The 17,306-nt window shown below is 46.5% G+C and overlaps 1 protein-coding gene across 1 annotated transcript in view; it reads right to left on the bottom strand.

Moving 5' to 3' along the window:
• valopa (vertebrate ancient long opsin a) overlaps window positions 1–17,306 on the bottom strand; it is an 80,152-nt gene that overhangs the window by 31,345 nt on the left and 31,501 nt on the right. The window contains exon 2 of the mRNA XM_054750212.2: window positions 15,016–15,226. Within this exon, the coding sequence (XP_054606187.1) occupies window positions 15,016–15,226 (211 nt within the window). The remainder of the gene's footprint in view (window positions 1–15,015; window positions 15,227–17,306) is intronic.

The raw sequence follows: 17,306 nt of genomic DNA, 5'->3' as shown, positions 1-17,306 counted from the left end.
TGAACCCTTTTGGATTACCGTGACCTGGATGTCTGAAGACCTTTACCAGCAAATCAGAGGAAAAATGCTGCCTTCTGGGTATTTTTGGCTCAGTTTGCATGTGGATCTGCACTTGTCTGTAGTAGGGTTGTCGTAGAGTGAAAATTTTACCTCATAGTTATTGTGACCAAAATTATCACGGTTTTCGGTATTATCACGGTATTTTTTTAAACTTGTTACATTTTCAAAATAAACCCTGTATATCAGGAAAATGTTATCCTCAGTTTGTGTCTAACTTTTGCCTAAAATGTTATTTTGTAATTATGTTGTTTATTTGTTTACATTTTTCCACTTTAGTCTTTAACAATCAATATTTGCCCATAACTTTGTATTTTTTGTCTGTTTGATGTCATCATTTTAAAAATATTAGATCAGATGATACTCAGTACTCAAGTAGCCTTCTAATCAGATACTTTTTTACCCTTACTTGAGTAATAAACCCTATATCAGGAAAATATTGTCCTCGGTTTGTGTCCTTTCAGTGAGCTTTGCAGATTTGGGAAAATGTCATCAGGCAGTAATCATTGTTAAATTCATAATTCTCAGAGAGAGACCAACTCTTATCTGCCCCTGGGAGCCCCGTAATGCATAGCGTCATTTCAACATGGGGGTGTCCGCGACACGGTTTATATGCAGGTAGCAGCGCTGCGGCTGCTTTAAATAGCGACTAGTTGTATTCTCCCTCAACCCAAATCCTCGGGTCCGGGTCGCGGGGACAGCATCCAAACTAGGGAGCTCCAGACCGTCCTCGCCCCGGCCACCTCCACCAGCTCCTCCGGCAGGACCCCAAGGCGTTGCCGGACCAGATTGGAGACGTAACCTCTCCAACGTGTCCTGGGTCGACCCGGGGGCCTCCTGCCGGCAGGACATGCCCGAAACACCTCCCCAGGGAGGCGTCCAGGAGGCATCCTGACCAGATGCCCAAACCACCTCAACTGACTCCTTTCAATCCGTAGGAGCAGCGGTTCTACTCCGAGTCCCTCCCGAATGTCCAAGCTCCTCACCCTATCTCTAAGGCTGAGCCTGGCCACCCTACGGAGGAAACTCATTTCGGCTGCGTGTATCCGCGATCTCATTCTTTCGGTCATTACCCAAAGCTCATGACCATAGGTGAGGATTGGGACGTAGATCGACCGGTAAATCGAGAGTCTGGCTTTCTGGCTCAGCTCCCTCTTCACCACGACGGATCGAATCAGCATCCGCATCACTGCAGACGCTGTATCAATCCACCTGTCTGTCTCCCGATCCCTCCTACCCTCACTCGTGAACAAGACCCCGAGATACTTTAACTCCTCCACTTGAGGTAGCACCTCTCCCCCGACCCGGAGTTGGCAAGCCACCCTTTTCCAGTCGAGAACCATGGTCTCAGAATTGGAGGTGCTGATCCTCATCCCAGCTGCTTCACACTCGGCCGCAAATCTACCCAGCAAGAGCAGGCAGCCCTGGCGAAGTCCAACCCTCACCGGGAACAGGTCTGACTACCGGCCATGCGGACCAAACTCACTCTCCTCTGGTAAAGGGACTGAATGGCCTTAACAAAAAGCCACCCACCCCATACTCCTGGAGCATCCCCCACAGGGTGCCCCTGGGGACACGGTCATAAGCCTTCTCCAAATCCACAAAACACATATGGATTGGTTGAGCAAACACCCATGCCCCCTCCATCACGCTGGAGCTGGTCCACAGTTCCACGGCAAGGACAAAAAACACAATGCTCATCCTCAATCTGAGATTCAACTATCGATCGGACCCTCCTCTCCAGTACCTTAGGGTAGACCTTTCCACAGAGGCTGAGGAGTGTGAATCACACTTGTGATCCCCCTATAGTTGGAACACACCCTCAGCTCACCCTTCTTAAAGATGGGGACCACCACCCAGGTCTGCCACTCCACAGGAACTGCCCCCGATGACTACGCAATGTTACAGAGACGTGTCAACCACGACAGCTCTACAACATCCATAGCCTTGAGATACCCAGGACGAATATCATCTGCCCCTGGGGCTCCACCGCTGTGTAGTTGTTTGACTACCTCATGTTGTGATTATTAGTCAACGAATAATTTGTAAGCTTTACTTACTTTTTCGGATTCATCAATAAATTCGTAAATATGGAATATATTATTACGTAATTAGGAAATCCTTGGATGTCCTCGGGGCACCACCCCTTTAACAGGGGAACAATGAATCCTCACCTCTTATCAATCTTGTCTAAACGTTCCGTGAATCTTTAACGAGCTGCAGTTAATTTATATCAACACAAACAAATCACCTGAGACAAAATCTTAATTGGCAATGACCTTTATTAACTAATATATTCACTTCAGCTCCTTCTAAAGTGTTTAGCCAATCAACATCAACCAACTTATTTTATCAAACAAATAACAAGTAATTAAACAATGAGATGATAATGTGAAATAATCTGAGGTGGTGTAACCTCAAAATGGAGGTAGTTGAAAACCCAAAATGGTTGATCCTTTGTCTGGCTGCTGGGATCAGACCACTTGTGGAATGTCTGTGTGTGTGTGTGTGTGTGTGTGTTACCTTCTCCTCTCACCACCACACTGAAAACCAGTGTGTGTGGGAGGTGTGTGGGAGGTGTGTAAGTTTTCTCGAACTTTCAGTCAGTCGCTTAACTTTCATGCACAGTAACTTAAACCAACTTCAAACCGCTTCACAAAGATCAATAAACAAAACAAAAGATCACTCAAAGGCAAATGAAATGTCTAACAATCTGTTTTATGCTGTGGCCACAGCTCAAAACAACTTAGATATTACAATAAAAGGAAGGATCTTACTTTGAGATGATTTTGATGACGTATTTGGTACGGAAGAGAAAAAACGTTTTTCTATTTTGAAGCGATCATGCGGTCGAACGCTTCTTCTGAACTATAGTAGAACGGGAAAGGAAGATAGATAAAGGGAAAAAAGAAAAAAAACTCTTCTCTGAGCGAATTCAAGCCGTCCCTCGGCAATCACGCTGAGCAGATGTGATGGTTTTCCGCTGCTTTTCCGCGGCTCGGCCTCTTGTCATGTCCGGAGTCGTAGCAGAACGAGCGTCTCTTCAAACACCAGCTGAAGCTGGACACAAAGAGATCGAGTTGCTCCACGCTTCAGATCTTAAGCACACTCATGCGGGCGGGACCTGGGAGTTCCGAGGTCCGGCGTCACTTCGGTGATGTCATCACGTTGCTTCCGGGTGCAAAGGCTCATGGTACATGGAGTCGTTGCTGGCGCTGATTTTTAATATGCCTTTTTATTCACGCTCCAGGGCGTTTTTGGCACAGTCTTTTGGAGAAATTACTGCATAGTAATTTCCTCATGAGGGCAGACCCTCAACATTCCCCCTTTTGGTTTCGGGGATCGCGCCAGAGCTCGATCGTTGAAAGCACAGATGGGTTCGTCCCTCAGGAACGTTGGTCGCCTTTGGTCTTTTTCTTTGGTCTTTGTCTTGGATCCTGGTCAGGCACAAAAACAAAAGAGGATAGGAAACGGGATAGTCCCCACGCGCATAACGAGGAGGAGCCACCCACGCAGGTGGTACGCAAATTCTTCCAGGGGTGTTGTCGTCCATGCGAGAGGCAGTAGTGTGGATGGAGGGAGGCCGGCATGCGGTTAACTCCATGACGGGACAAAAGGGGACAAGGATCAGGCAGTCCACAGTCCATGGGGACTAAGGGGACAGGGATCAGGCAGTCCACAGTCCATGGGGACTAAGGGGACAGGGATCAGGCAGTCCATGGGGACAAGGGGACAGGGATCAGGCAGTCCACAGTCCATGGGGACAAGGGGACAGGGATCAGGCAGTCCACAGTCCATGGGCTTAACAGGGGCACCCGTGAGGGATAAAAAGGGCATATCTCCGCCGGCCATACAGTTCAGTTCATGGGCACGCGGTTCATGTACGAGAGTCCATAGTTCGCAAGCGCGCATTGGCCTATGTGGTCCCAAGATTCCCCCCTTTTTGGTCCAAAGGGTGGATTAGGACAGTCTTTGGGCTAAAACAAGGACCATAAAACTAAGAGGTACTACATTGTGCTGGGCAGCTGACAGATTCACTGACAGACTGAGCTGGGCTGGCACATAACCACTAGCTAAAATGTGACCAAGTAAGAAACAAAAATATAGAACCCCCCCCCCCAAAAAAAAATATCATAACAGCCAAGAAAATTCATAGCAACCCTGTGGTATCATAAAATACATTCTTAGGTAATACATTCAGTGTGTAGCTTATAAAGAATGTGACATAATGCAACACTCAGATAAAAATGTGAGGTAGACTTAAGTGAAACTACTGTTAGGGTTACAGAATAACAAATAAAATGTTGCTCACCCCCTTTAGACCGATGTGGTACACTCACGCTTGGACTCTCTCCGAATGCGGTCGCGAGGCACACCGTAGGTGAGCAGGTGCATCTTATCCTGGAGTTTATTAACACGCCTGTAGGCGGAATAAGCTATCACGGCCGTGAGGAGCCATCCCAGCCCCAGGGCGACCAATGTGCAGATTAAGGTGGTATAATCTGTGTCTATGGAGCGTTTTGGGTATCTAGTTCTAAGGTGGAAATGCCTACTGTCCTTTCAAATACCAACGTTTAGCATAGACTTAAGCCTATAGATGTGAGGTGTCTCAACTAGGGATGAGCCGGATACGAGTATCCGGTACGGATAAAGCATTTTTGACGAATACGAGCATGAAACGAGTAAAACTAGTCAATATCTGTAATCGTGCTGAAGGAAAATCTTCATTGGGTAACTGACTGTCTTCATGCTCTGTGATTGGCCAGTCACATAGAGCGCCCGCCCCTCCCTACTTACAAAACTCTCTAGCCGGCCGGGAGCGCAGTCCGTCTGGCTCATCCACGCACACACACAGACACTAACGGATCGCGCTGTGATGGCTTCACTGTTTCTCACGTTTCTTCAGTTTTCCCTTGGTTTTCTTCAGCTCGCCTCTTTTTCGGTTGAATATTTAAAGTTACTTTTTTCGTAACTGACATGGTGCATTTGACAAGACAGAGCTGACGTGCTGTTGTCACTACCTCCACTCAGGTCGGGTTTTTTATTTTTTTTATCTCCCTCTCTCCCTCTCTATCTCTCTCTCTCTCACTCACACACACACACACACACACACACACACACACACACACATTAATCAACATTGTTTTGTTTAACTTTGTGTGGGAAAATGCCAAGAGCGTTAAGAAAAAAATCAGTTTAATCAAATTAAAATTAAAAAATATATATAAAGTTGTGTCTGGTTCTAGCATTTCATATTTCCTAGTTCCTACTGCATGAGTTCAGATGTATTAATCCATGCACTCAAATATTAATGTTCTGATTTTATTGAAAAACTTGTTCTGTAATAGTTCCTTTACTATTGTGATCAAAAATATTTAATCTCAATTCTGAGGTTGCTCTGTAAATAGGTTTCAAATAAACAATACACATAGCAACTTCTGATCAATCCATATCAATTTCAGACTTAAAATAATACATTGATGTAAACCACGTCCACTTCCGGTTAAACCACGCCCACTTCCGTGTTATGCCACGCCCATTCCGAGTACAGATACAGATACAGATAATTTAGTTGGTTGAACAGATACAGATACAGATACAGATAGTGGTGTACTCGCTCATTCCTAGTCTCAACTATGGGAACATTTAACAGGAAACCAAGTTCTAATTTTCTGCATCAACGTGAATGGGAAGTGGGTACCCTGTAAGGTTCTAGTAAGTACATCCTGTTTGAGGTCTAGGAGGAGGAGTTTCTCTTGGTTAGGGAAAAGAATGGGGGGGGGGGGGGTCGGTTAGTACATGTTAGTGGGTTAGACATGCACTCACCCCCCCTTTCCATTTCCATGCGTAGAACTATGTGGAGACAACGTCTACCTCCTGCGGGGAGTCTGGTCTCTGTACCCGCGGGGATGTTTTGACGTAGGGTTTGATTTGGTTCGCATGCACCCATTTGTAGACAGGCTCCTGTCTTGCTTTGGTGATGCGTAACCTGTATGCAACTGGAGAGAGTTTTGCCACGATTTCAAATGGTCCCGCCCAGCAGGACAGAAACTTCTTAGCTTTGCCTGCCGGTTTGGCGAACCGGAAGTAGAATACCCTCGTATTCACAGCTGGTTGTCTTTTGGTCGTAGTAGGCTTTAGCGCCTTCTACGTTGGTCTCCAGTTTCTTCTGAGCGTGCGCAAATGTAGCTCTGAGGTGTGTTTTCAAGTCTGCCACATACTGATGAGTGGTGTAGGCAGTGGCAACACTGACATCTTTTGGGTGATACAGGAGGTGCAGTGGTAGGGTCATCAGTCTGCTGGTCATCATCTCAAAGGGCGTAACCACCGTGGATCGCTGGGGAGTGGACCGTATGGCCATCAGGACCAGAGGGAGCTTAACGTCCCAGTCCTTCCCGGTGGAGCAGACGTATTTTTTGAGCATGGAGACGACCGTGCGGTTCATCCGTTTGACCTGTCCGGATGACTGTGGGCGATAGGGGAGGTGGAATTTCACGGAAGATAGGCACATCCGTCAGTGTAAACTTTTGGAAACCCTTGGCAAACATTCTCATCAAAGTAGCAATGATTGGATGCGGTTGGGTATACAGCGGCAGGTGTGTCCAGGGGGCCCATGACAGAGTCAGAGTCACAGTGCTGGCAGCCTGCTAGCCCTTGTCCTAGCGCTAGCTTGGTGTTCTGACCATACTTGACCTCAATGTCATATCCTTGGAGCACCATCATCCACGTTGCAATGTGGCTGTTTGACACTCTTCCTTCGTGCAGTCGCTGGTTGTTTAGGAAGGTGACGGTCTGATGACACATTTCAATGATCACTTTCTGTCCTCCAATGTAACTACGAAAGTGTCCGACTGCCCAGACTGTAGAGACGAGAGCTCTCTCGCAGTCTGAGAACTGGAGTTCCACCTTGCTCAGAGGCTTGCTGGCGTATGCCATGATTCTCATGTCCTGACCGTGTCTCTGCTTCAAAGCAGTGCTCAGGCAGTGAGAGGAGAAGGTAGCCTCTATGTAGAACTCTTTATCCTTGTCTGGGTAAGCCAGACAGGGTGCGGACGCCAATTTCTGTTTTAGGAACTGGAAGGAGAGTTCTTGGGGTCTGTCCCACACGAACGGTGTGTCGTTCCGAAGCAGTTCAGTGAGGGGTTTTCAGTGTACTCCTCAATGAACTGCCTGGAGTAGTTGCAGACTCCGAGGAAGCTCCTGAGCAAATATATTTCATGAGTTTGTATTAAGTCAAGTGTGGACTGTACACATTTGAGCTTCTGACACTTCTAAACACGCCTGCTGACAAATAAAGGAAATACTCTTAAATCCAAAAAATATATGGACATCATGTCCAAATGAATGCAGATCAGCTAGATGAATTTGACTTAAGCAATTGTTTTATGCACATCCAAGGCTTAGCCATATGTCTCAAGTCGTTAAGGCAAGTGCAGGTAAATATCTGGACTCTTGTTTACATTGACTGACAACATAACCTAATCTTGTCTACACTGACACCTACCTGGTATTTATTCCTATATAAATCTGAGATGAATAAAGCAAATACCCAAGGCTGGTGTATGCTATTTTAGCACAAAATTTTATATTGGAACTATGATTGGACCTTTCCACTTCAAAGGACCTTTCCACTTCACATTCTGTGTAAAGAACAATGATGGATTACACGTTGCATTGTCAAACACTTTATTGCACATCTAACAAAGTAAAAAAAAGATCAGGTCATTTGGTTGATTTCTCAACAGCAGACACCAAACTGCGCAGCACATCCAAAAAGGAGTCGTTAAATTGCTGCTGTGCCATCCTCTCCTCTCGTCTCTTCTCCCTGTCCAGGTGTCTGTCCTCCGCATCTGCCTCCATTTGCTGCTCCATTAAGCTGTTCATCCTCCTCGCAGTCTCCAGGAACCCCGCGTCACTCTCCACCAGCGTCTCCATCAATGGTGACACGCTGGTGCTCCCCCGCTTCCTTTTTCCTGAATAAATGCCAAGAAGATCTATATGTAATCACACGTGCTTGTCATATTTTGATGTTGTTGTTGCAAATGAACTCACCGTAGCATGGTCTGCTGCCCACCGACGGCGCTGAGATGCTCGGGCTGCAGCTACGGCCGCTGTCTGCAGATGAGGGCCCAGCGTCCATGTCCCTGGTGTCGGGCATGTCCTGGCTCTCATCAGCGCACATTTCCAGAGTTGTATCTTTTATAATACAAAAACAGTTACTTAATATGCACAAACACAAGTACTAACCGAAGACATTAATGGACAAGCTAGGCTAGTAGGCATGCCACAACTAGCCTGGAGTTACCCTAGCCTTTTGGTCGCACATCAGCGCTACCCAAAGCTAGCACAGCATTTCGTTTGCACTATAGTACAGTATAGCACAAACGGAGGTCATATTATTACTCATTATGATAAGTGCTCACTCACCGTTGTCCTGAGGTCCAGTGTTAGCTGTGTCCACGCCACTCTCCCGGCCATTACTCACTGGCCTCTCACCAAAAATGGTGTCCATTTTGGCAAACCACTTCCACTGCTGCCGGTCTGCTCCACTCCTGCTGTTGTGGTCCTTGACGGACCTGTACTCAGCTTTGAGCGTTTTTATTTTTTCTCGGCACTGCTTCGAGGTGCGTTCATAGCCGTGGGTGGACATTGCCAGTGCAAGTCCCTGAAAGATCTATTCATTATGCACCGCACCATCCAGTTTGCGCTGGATTCTCTCGTCGCTGAGCAAAGAGAGGAAGGTTTTAACCTCTTCATTGCTCCAGGGGTTAGGAGATGAGGTGCCGTGAACAATGCCCCCACGTGAGTGCCTCTTGTCGGCAGGAGACTGGAACGTAGAGACGGTTCGGTGGAGTCTCTGGGGGCGCCGGATTGCCAGGAAGTGCGGCCCGTATGGATCGCTCCAACGGCCATTGGAGGGAGGTGAGGAAGCGTTGAGTCGGTAGAATGGTCAGAGGCTCCGGGGGGTTTGAATCTGGAGCGAAATGCAGAGAGAGAGCATCCACCTTGAGGTTCTTGGAGCCGGACCGGTAGGCGATATGAAAGTTGTACTGCTCGAAAAAGAGGGCCCACCGAGCCTGACGAGGGTTGAGTTGGCGGGCAGTCTGTAGATGGATGAGATTCTGGTGGTCGGTCCAGATGAGAAAAGGGTCGGTGGTCGCCAAGAGCCACTGCCACCATTCCTCCAGAGCCCATTTTATTGCCAGCAGTTCTCTGTCGCCGACCCCATAGTTATGCTGTGTGGGAGGAAACTTCCGGGAGAAGTAGGCGCATTGGTGGAGCTTAGAGTCCGGGCCCCGTTCTGAGAGGACGGCCCCCGCTCCCACATCAGAGGCGTCCACCTCCACGACGAAGGGCCGGGTCTGGTCCGGGTGGAGGAGGATGGATTCCTTAATAAAATGCTCAATCAGCTCATGGAAAGCACGGGCAGCCTCTGGAGTAAGGCGGAAAGGGCGAGGCTGGTTGGTGGTTTTGGTGAGTGAGGTCAGAGGACCTGCGAGGGAACTGAAGTTGCGTATGAACCTCCGGTAAAAGTTTGAGAAACCCAGGAAGCTCTGCAACTGCTTCAGGGTCGTGGGTAGAGGCAACTGAGCTAATGCCTGAACCTTCTGAGGGTCCATCTTCAGGCCCCGGGAGGAGATGGTAAAACCCAGGAAGGAGAAGGACTCCTGGTAAAATGCACACTTCTCCAGTTTGCAGTACAGTTCATGATCCAAGAGGCGGGACAGAACAGCCCGAACATGCCGGATGTGCTCTTCGGCCGTGCGGGAGTAGATGAGGATGTCATATAGATATACAAAGACCCAGCGGCCCAACATGTCTCTTAGCACATCTGTAATGAACCGCTGGAAGACGGCGGGGCTGTTGCAGAGGCCAAAAGGCATCACTAAATGTTCATAGTGGCCGGTGGGCGTGATAAACGCAGTCTTCCACTCCTCACCCTCCTTGATACGAATCAGGTTGTTAGCACTGCGCAGGTCCAGTTTGGTAAATACAGCGGCTTGGGTGATGGTGTCCAGGGTGGTGCCCATGAGAGGAAGAGGGTGACGGTCCCGGATTGTTATTTTATTTAACCATCGATAGTCAATACAGGGCCGGAGAGCCCCCTCCTTCTTCTTTACAAAGAAAACCCCTGCGGCTCGGCCTCTTGTCGTGTCCGGAGCCGTAGCACCTCTGGACACGACACCAAACGTCTCTTCAAACACCAGCTGAAGCTGGACACAAAGAGATCGAGTTGCTCCGCGCTTCAGATCTTAAGCACACTCATGCGGGCGGGACCTGGGAGTTCCGAGATCCGGCGTCACTTCGGTGACGTCATCACATTGCTTCCAGGTGCAAAGGCTCATGGGACATGGAGTTGTTGCTGGCGCTGATTTTTAATATGCCTTTTTATTCACGCTCCAGGGCGTTTTTGGCACAGTCTTTTGGAGAAATTACTGCATAGTAATTTCCTCATGAGGGCAGACCCTCAACACTCAGCAACTTCTGCCCCCGAGATTGGACAGTCCATACCCAGGTCTCCTGGCTCTGGTTCCTCCTCGAAATGCGCGTAGGTGGGATTGAGGAGCTCCTCAAAGTATTCCTTCCACCGTCCGACTATAGCCCCAGTTGACATCAGCAGCTCCCCATCCCCACTGTAAACAGTGTGAGCGAGTTGCTGCCTTCCTCTTCTGAATTGCCGGACAGTTTGCCAGAACCTCTTTGGAGCCAATCGATAGTCTTCTCCATGGCCTCACCAAACTCCTCCCACGCCCGAGATTTTGCCTTGGTAACTGCTACTGCTGCACCCCGCTTGGCTATCCGGTGCCTGTCTGCTGCCTCCGGAGACCCACAGACCAGCCACGCCCTGTAGGCCTCCTTCTTCAGCCTGACGGCTCCCCGAACCTCTGGTGTCCACCAGCGGATACGGGGGTTGCCACCACGGCTGGCACCGGCCACCTTGCGACCACAGCTAGCAAAAGCTGCCTCAACAATCTCAGAATGGAACAAGGCCCACTCGGAGTCAATGTCCCCTACTGCTCTCGGGATGCGGTCAAAGCTCTGCCTGAGGTGGGAGTTGAAGACCGTCTTGAAAGGTTCTTCTGCCAGACGTTCCCAGCAGACCCTCACTATGCGTTTGGGTCTGCCAGGTCTACGCGGCATCTTCCCCTGCCATCTGATCCAACTCACCACCAGGTGGTGATCAGTTGACAGCTCCGCTCCTCTCTTCACTCGGGTGTCCAAAACATACAGCCGCAGGTCAGATGATATGACTACAAAGTCTATCATCAACCTGAGACCTAGGCTGCCCTAGTACCAAGTGTACCGATGGGCATCCTTATGTTCGAACATGGTGTTTTTTATGGCCAAACTGCGGCTTGCACAGAAGTCCGATAAAGAAACACCACTCGAGTTCAGATCAGGCGGGCCGTTCCTCCCAATCACACCTCTCCAGGTCATGCTGTCGTTGCCCACGTGAGCATTGAAGTCCCCCAGCAGGACAATGGAGTCTCCTGATGGAGCACTATCTAGCACTCGTCCCAGGGACTCCAAAAAGGATGGGTACTCTGAACTGATATTTGGCCCATAAGCACAAACAACCCTAGTCTGTAGTTTAATGTAACCTTTGCCCTGATTAATCCATACCTCACTTTCACTTTTCTCTAACTGTTTATTTCTCATTAGGGATGTCATTAGTCACCTGGGGTCTCATTTATAAAATGTTGCGTAAAATCCTTACTAAAACTGTACTTAAGTTAAGCAAAAAAACAGTACTCACGCCAAGTAGGTTTGTTACCTATAAAACATAGAGTACGCACAGCTTCACGCAATCTCCGCCTTTTAAATCAGAAGCTACCTAGAAAGGTTCTCAGCTGTTTCTGGATCACTTCCTGCCCCCAACACACCCACTTTCTGCCATAAATGGTCAATGCAGAGTAGGGTTGGGCATTGAGCATTGATTGGAACCGGTTCCAACTGTTAGTTTTTCCTGGAATCATTCAAAGTTTTTTATTTAGATTCTTAGAATGCCGATGGAAGAGGAATCCGCGGTCGATCTCCATGAAAAATAAACGTGATCTGCAAATTGTGATTAATGCTTTTCAGAGCTGATCACAGCAGCTGTCTGTGTGCAGCACCGAGTCCCCCCTCCCCCCACCCAGATATAAACAAACGCATCTGCCGAACTTTTACTCCGCGATGTAAACTTTAACTCCTGCAGCGTAGAGGAAACTTGTTAAATAGGTCAACACAGTGGATTTAATAGAAGCGTTAAAGATCAAACTCTGGATGGTGTGAGGCGAGTTTGTCTCATTGCAGAAATAAAAACACACGGAGCGTCAGCAGTCAGACGCAGCTGCTCACCAACACTCGTGTGTGGGGTTGCAGCTATCGAATATTTTTGTATTTGAGTACTCTATCGAGCCTTTTACTAATTAATCGAGTACTCTAATAAATTACTTTTTTGTGTTTGTGTGACAGCAGTGTCTGTCACCTCAGGGGTATGGTCTTCCGAAAATGTTTGTTTGATTGTTTTTTGTGTTCTGTCCAGGATGACTGGTTGATGTGCACACAATCAGTCTTCTAATGTTTATGAATGCATGTGTTTTTGTATTTTATTTGAGTTACCAGTGACTTGGAGTTGCCCATGGAGTCTCATACCTGCAGCTCATCTCCTTGGGAAGTCTAATCAGCACTTCTGGGATCTACCTACTCCCAGGGAGGGGAGATTCATATTTATGCTTGTGTTTAATTTAATGTCGATATTTTCTGTTATGGATAGGGAGTTTGTAATAATGATTTAGTTATTTGAGTTACCTGAATTGATTAGAGTGGTTAGTGTGTGTGTGTGTGTGTGTGTGTGTGTGTGTGTGTGTGTGTGTGTGTGTGTGTGTGTGTGTGTGTGTGTGTGTGAGCGTCAGAAGGCTGAACAATAACATGCAGAATAATTAAAGTCATCATGCTAGAGCAGCTTCTCTGTGGTGGACCACACTAGCTTCTGCCACAATAAATAATAATAATAATAATAATAATAATAAATCACACACAAAGTTGTGAACATTTTAATTTCCTTTCTGAACTATTTCTGTTGAGAGTTTTAATGTTTAAATCTGTTAGATTGTTACTGACAGCAGCTACGTTTAAGTTTCACTTCCTGTTCTGACTGAAGCTGCTGCAGCATGGAGGTGTAGTTCTCAGTCATCCTGGACATGATCATCCTGAGAGCTTTAGCTGAAAACAGCTGGACATTTCTGGATGTGTTGGAGACATTTAGCCTCTCATCCCAGAGGCTTCTTCCAGACTTTGGTTGTGGTCAGAAACAAACGCACTGGTTGTGCTTCAAGTCTTTTTCTTTTTTCTCCAAAACATGTTTTTGTCTAAATGAAGGTGATGTTGTTAATCATAGAGTTAGAATTCATCGTGAAGTTAAGATTATTTCATCAAGTAGGACCTGTGGTTAGCTGGCTCATGTAAAGCATGTCCTGTCTTGAAAGAATCGGAATCGGGAATCTATAGGAATTGGAATCAAAACAAGGAATTGGAATCGGAATCAGAATCGTTCAAAATCAAACGATGCCCAACCCTAACAAAGTGTCTTGTGGATCTCATGCATATACATAAGTCGGCTTGTTGCAGCACTCCACCATTAAGACTGTGACCGTAGACCAAGGCAGATCAAGGAAGCACTATTTCACCGAAGCATAAATTGAGGTACTTGTGGGTGAGGTGGAGAAATGAAAGGAAGTGCTTTTGCAAAACAGATAAGAAAAAATCCACGGAGTGGCACAGCGTTGCTGAAGCTGTCAATGCTGTGAGTTCGTCAGCAAGATCTATGGCGGATATAAAAAATGGTCCAATCCCCAGACTCTCAGGTGAAAGTAACGCATGCTAACCAGTCAGCCAAACGGAGATCTCCCATGTACACGTAGCCAGGGCGCATGATCAATTAGGTCACAGTGACAGGACACACACACTGTCACAGACGCATGACATTCTGTCTCAATCTGTCCCCCTACTGATAATCTGCATTCTGTATTCTGTGCTTCAGGCTGTGTGTGTGTGTGTGTGGGGGGGGGTACAAGTGATAATGCTGCAGGATTTCATAATTGTATCCTTCTCAGCAGCAGCACTATGGGTGCTCTCCATGTCCAACATGTGCGTAAGCCAGGTCCTTAGTCAACTTAAAGTTGCGCACATGTTTCTGCTACATTTTCTTTTATAAATCCCAAAGTTTGCGTGGAAAGTTGCTTACGCAGTTTTCCGACCCTGTTTTGTGCGTTAGCAAGCTTGATAAATGAGGCCCCAGGTGAGAGACAGGGGCTAGCTGCCTAACCAGAGAATTAAGTCCTCATGCAGCCGGCAGAGAAATGCAGCCCCTCCATCATTTCCTTTTCTCCCTCTTTGGAGATGGCAGGCTAGACACTTCTAGGGCTCACCACTGCCCTCTGTTGTTCCAGCATAGCCACTCTCCATCTCAGTAAACAAAAATGTCAGATCCTCATCTATGTTTTTGGGTGGGAACTCTCCAGGTGCTTTGAGGAACGGCTCGCTTTAGACACATAATTCCCAAAGCTCAACCACTGACAGGAAAGGGGTGGATGGGTTTTTTATAGATACGGTGGTGACCCTAACCCACATGTCAGCACACTAGGATGAAAAAGTCAGATTTTCATCATTTGCTCTCTTTAATGATTTTACTACATTGATTTCTTTTCTTGTCTTGTAAATTTGAGTTCATTTTTCTTTTATTTTTCCTTAATTTACAAAGTCAGAAAAAATTTTGCATTTGTTATTCTACATTTATTCATTTAATGATGGGAATGTGACTTTTTTTCTATTCTAAGAGAAGAGCCAGGACCAGTGCTGTGAGTGCCCTCCAAAAAACAAACAAACACATCAACAAACAAGCATTTCTTAGGCCAGGATTATGTAGGAAATGTGCCATGGTTTAAATGGACATCAGAAATAGTCATTTCTCACCAGTCGGGCTCACAGGTGGTTCCAATCTTGCTCACGGTGTACCTGTTCCAGCCCAGAACTGGAGGGAAGGTCCAGATAAAGGAAAAGGTCCACACGAAGAGCAGACCCAGGATGGCGTGCTTTGCTTGCAATCGAATGTTCCCCAACGGCCGACAGATCACGAAGAACCGCTCAAAGGACAGAACGGCCAAAGACCACAGAGCCACAATCCCTGAGAAGAACAGAAATCACAGCCACACCAGTGAATCTGCAGATTCGTCTAATCTGAGACAGCAAAGCCACTCTTTATTTTTAAAGATCTTTATTTGATCTCGACTTGGATTTTTGGAATAAATCAGCCCTCTGGTTAAAACTTTACCTGTTTGTAATTGTTTCTTACTTTTGAACAAATATTCCTAGTTCTGCATGTGACGGAGCTGAAAGTGGCTCGGCTGCTGCCAGAAATAGTTTGGTGATGAGAGGGGAGTGCATTAGACCGTCTCCTAATGGGCTAAAAACGGCAGGCTTTAATTGTGGTAATAAGTCACTCTCACAGCCTGGCTAATGACTTATCCCTACACATCCAGGTGCTCTTAGTGTCTGCCTGCTGGACCTACTGGGGAGGACAAAAGAGACGGCTAGAAACAAGAGTTTAATTAGCACATGTTTTTAACAAGAGCATAAAGGTTCAAGAGAACAAATAACGTCACCATCAACACCGCTCTTGAAGCTGAACCAGAGAACATTCTCAGCCTAAGCATTTATCCCACTTTAAGAGAAGAGCTAGCTCGTCTTAATGAGAGCTTCAGCCTTTCTGAAGGATAAGTTATATATCACACTTGTAAAGGTAGCTTCGCAGAAATAGTTCACTCGCTTCAGGATTGACGAGCTAACGGTTAGTCTCAAATGACTCAGGTCTCCTAGTGTCTCAGCGGTTTCATGTGATGTGATGTATTCATCTTTACGCTGCCTCAGAGTAGACCTGCTGCATGTTTTAGTCTTTATTGTGGATGCGCACATGTGTGAAGTACAGCAGTTTGCAAGAAAACCAGTGAGTGGTAACAGTTTGAATGAACCTGGAGTTGGAGAAAGCTGTGTGAATGAATCAAAACAAGCATTTGCTTTCAAACATATTATAGTTAAATACGTGTTTGAGGTGAGATGTTGCTGGATCCAAAGTAAATGCTGAGTTGTTAGGAATGTTCCTGGCCGAACAGACTCGCCGTCTACACTAGGGATGAGCCGGATACTCGTTTCAGACGATAAAGCATTTTTGACGAGTACGAGCATGAAACGAGTAAAACTCGTAAATATCTGTAATCATGCTGTAGGAAAATCCTCATTGGGTAACTGACTGTCTTCACGCTCTGTGATTGGCCAGTCAAATAAAGCACCCGCCCCTCCCTACACACAAAACTCTGCAGCCGGGAGCTCACAGCTCAGTCCGCGTCCGGTCCATCCACGCGCACACACAGACAGTAACGGATCTCTCTGTGCTTGCTTCACTGTTCACGTTTCTTAAGTACTCCCTATGTTTTTTTCAGTTTGCTTCTTTTTAAAGTTACTTTAAAGTTATTTAAAGTTACTTTTTTTGTAACGTACGTGGTGCATTTGACAAGACAGAGCTGAAAATGGCTCGTGCTGCATCAATCACTGCCTCCGCTCCGGTCGGGGTTTTTTTCCTCTCTCTCTCTCCTCTTCCTCCACTCCCTCTTTCCTATTCACTCTCTCTCTTTCTTTACATTTTTTAATCACAATTGTCTATTTTTTGCTCATTTAAAATATATTTTAATCATTTTCTAAATTCTTTTTTGAATTTTACGTTTTGTTTTTGTGAAGCGCCCCGTGATTTTAATCTTGAGAGGCGCTATAGAAAAGATTTTTTTCTTCTCTCTCTCTCTCAATTCATGCACTCAAATATTAATGTTCTGATTATATTGAAAAACTTGTTCTGTAATAGTTCCTTTACTATTGTGATCAAAAACATTTAATCTCAATTCTGAGGCTGCTCTGTAAATAGTTTTCAAATAAACAATACACATAGCGACTTCTGATCAGACTTCAAATATCGTATTGATGTAAACCACACCCACTTCCGGGTTAGGCCACGCCCACCCCGAGTACAGATACAGATAATTTAGATGGTTGAACAGATACAGATACAGATACAGACAGTGGTGTACTCGCTCATCCCTAGTCTACACAGAGGACAAGTCTTCAGAGACAGAGAGCACCATGATTGGGAGTGATACCAGGCTCTTTGCTTCCCATAAGGAAACATGGGGCTGGCTGGTCAGGCTACGAATGTGCTT

The sequence above is a fragment of the Nothobranchius furzeri genome, chromosome 12 (assembly GCF_043380555.1).
Source record: "Nothobranchius furzeri strain GRZ-AD chromosome 12, NfurGRZ-RIMD1, whole genome shotgun sequence".
NCBI lineage: Eukaryota > Metazoa > Chordata > Actinopteri > Cyprinodontiformes > Nothobranchiidae > Nothobranchius > Nothobranchius furzeri.
This window is presented reverse-complemented; position numbering and strand designations above follow the sequence as displayed.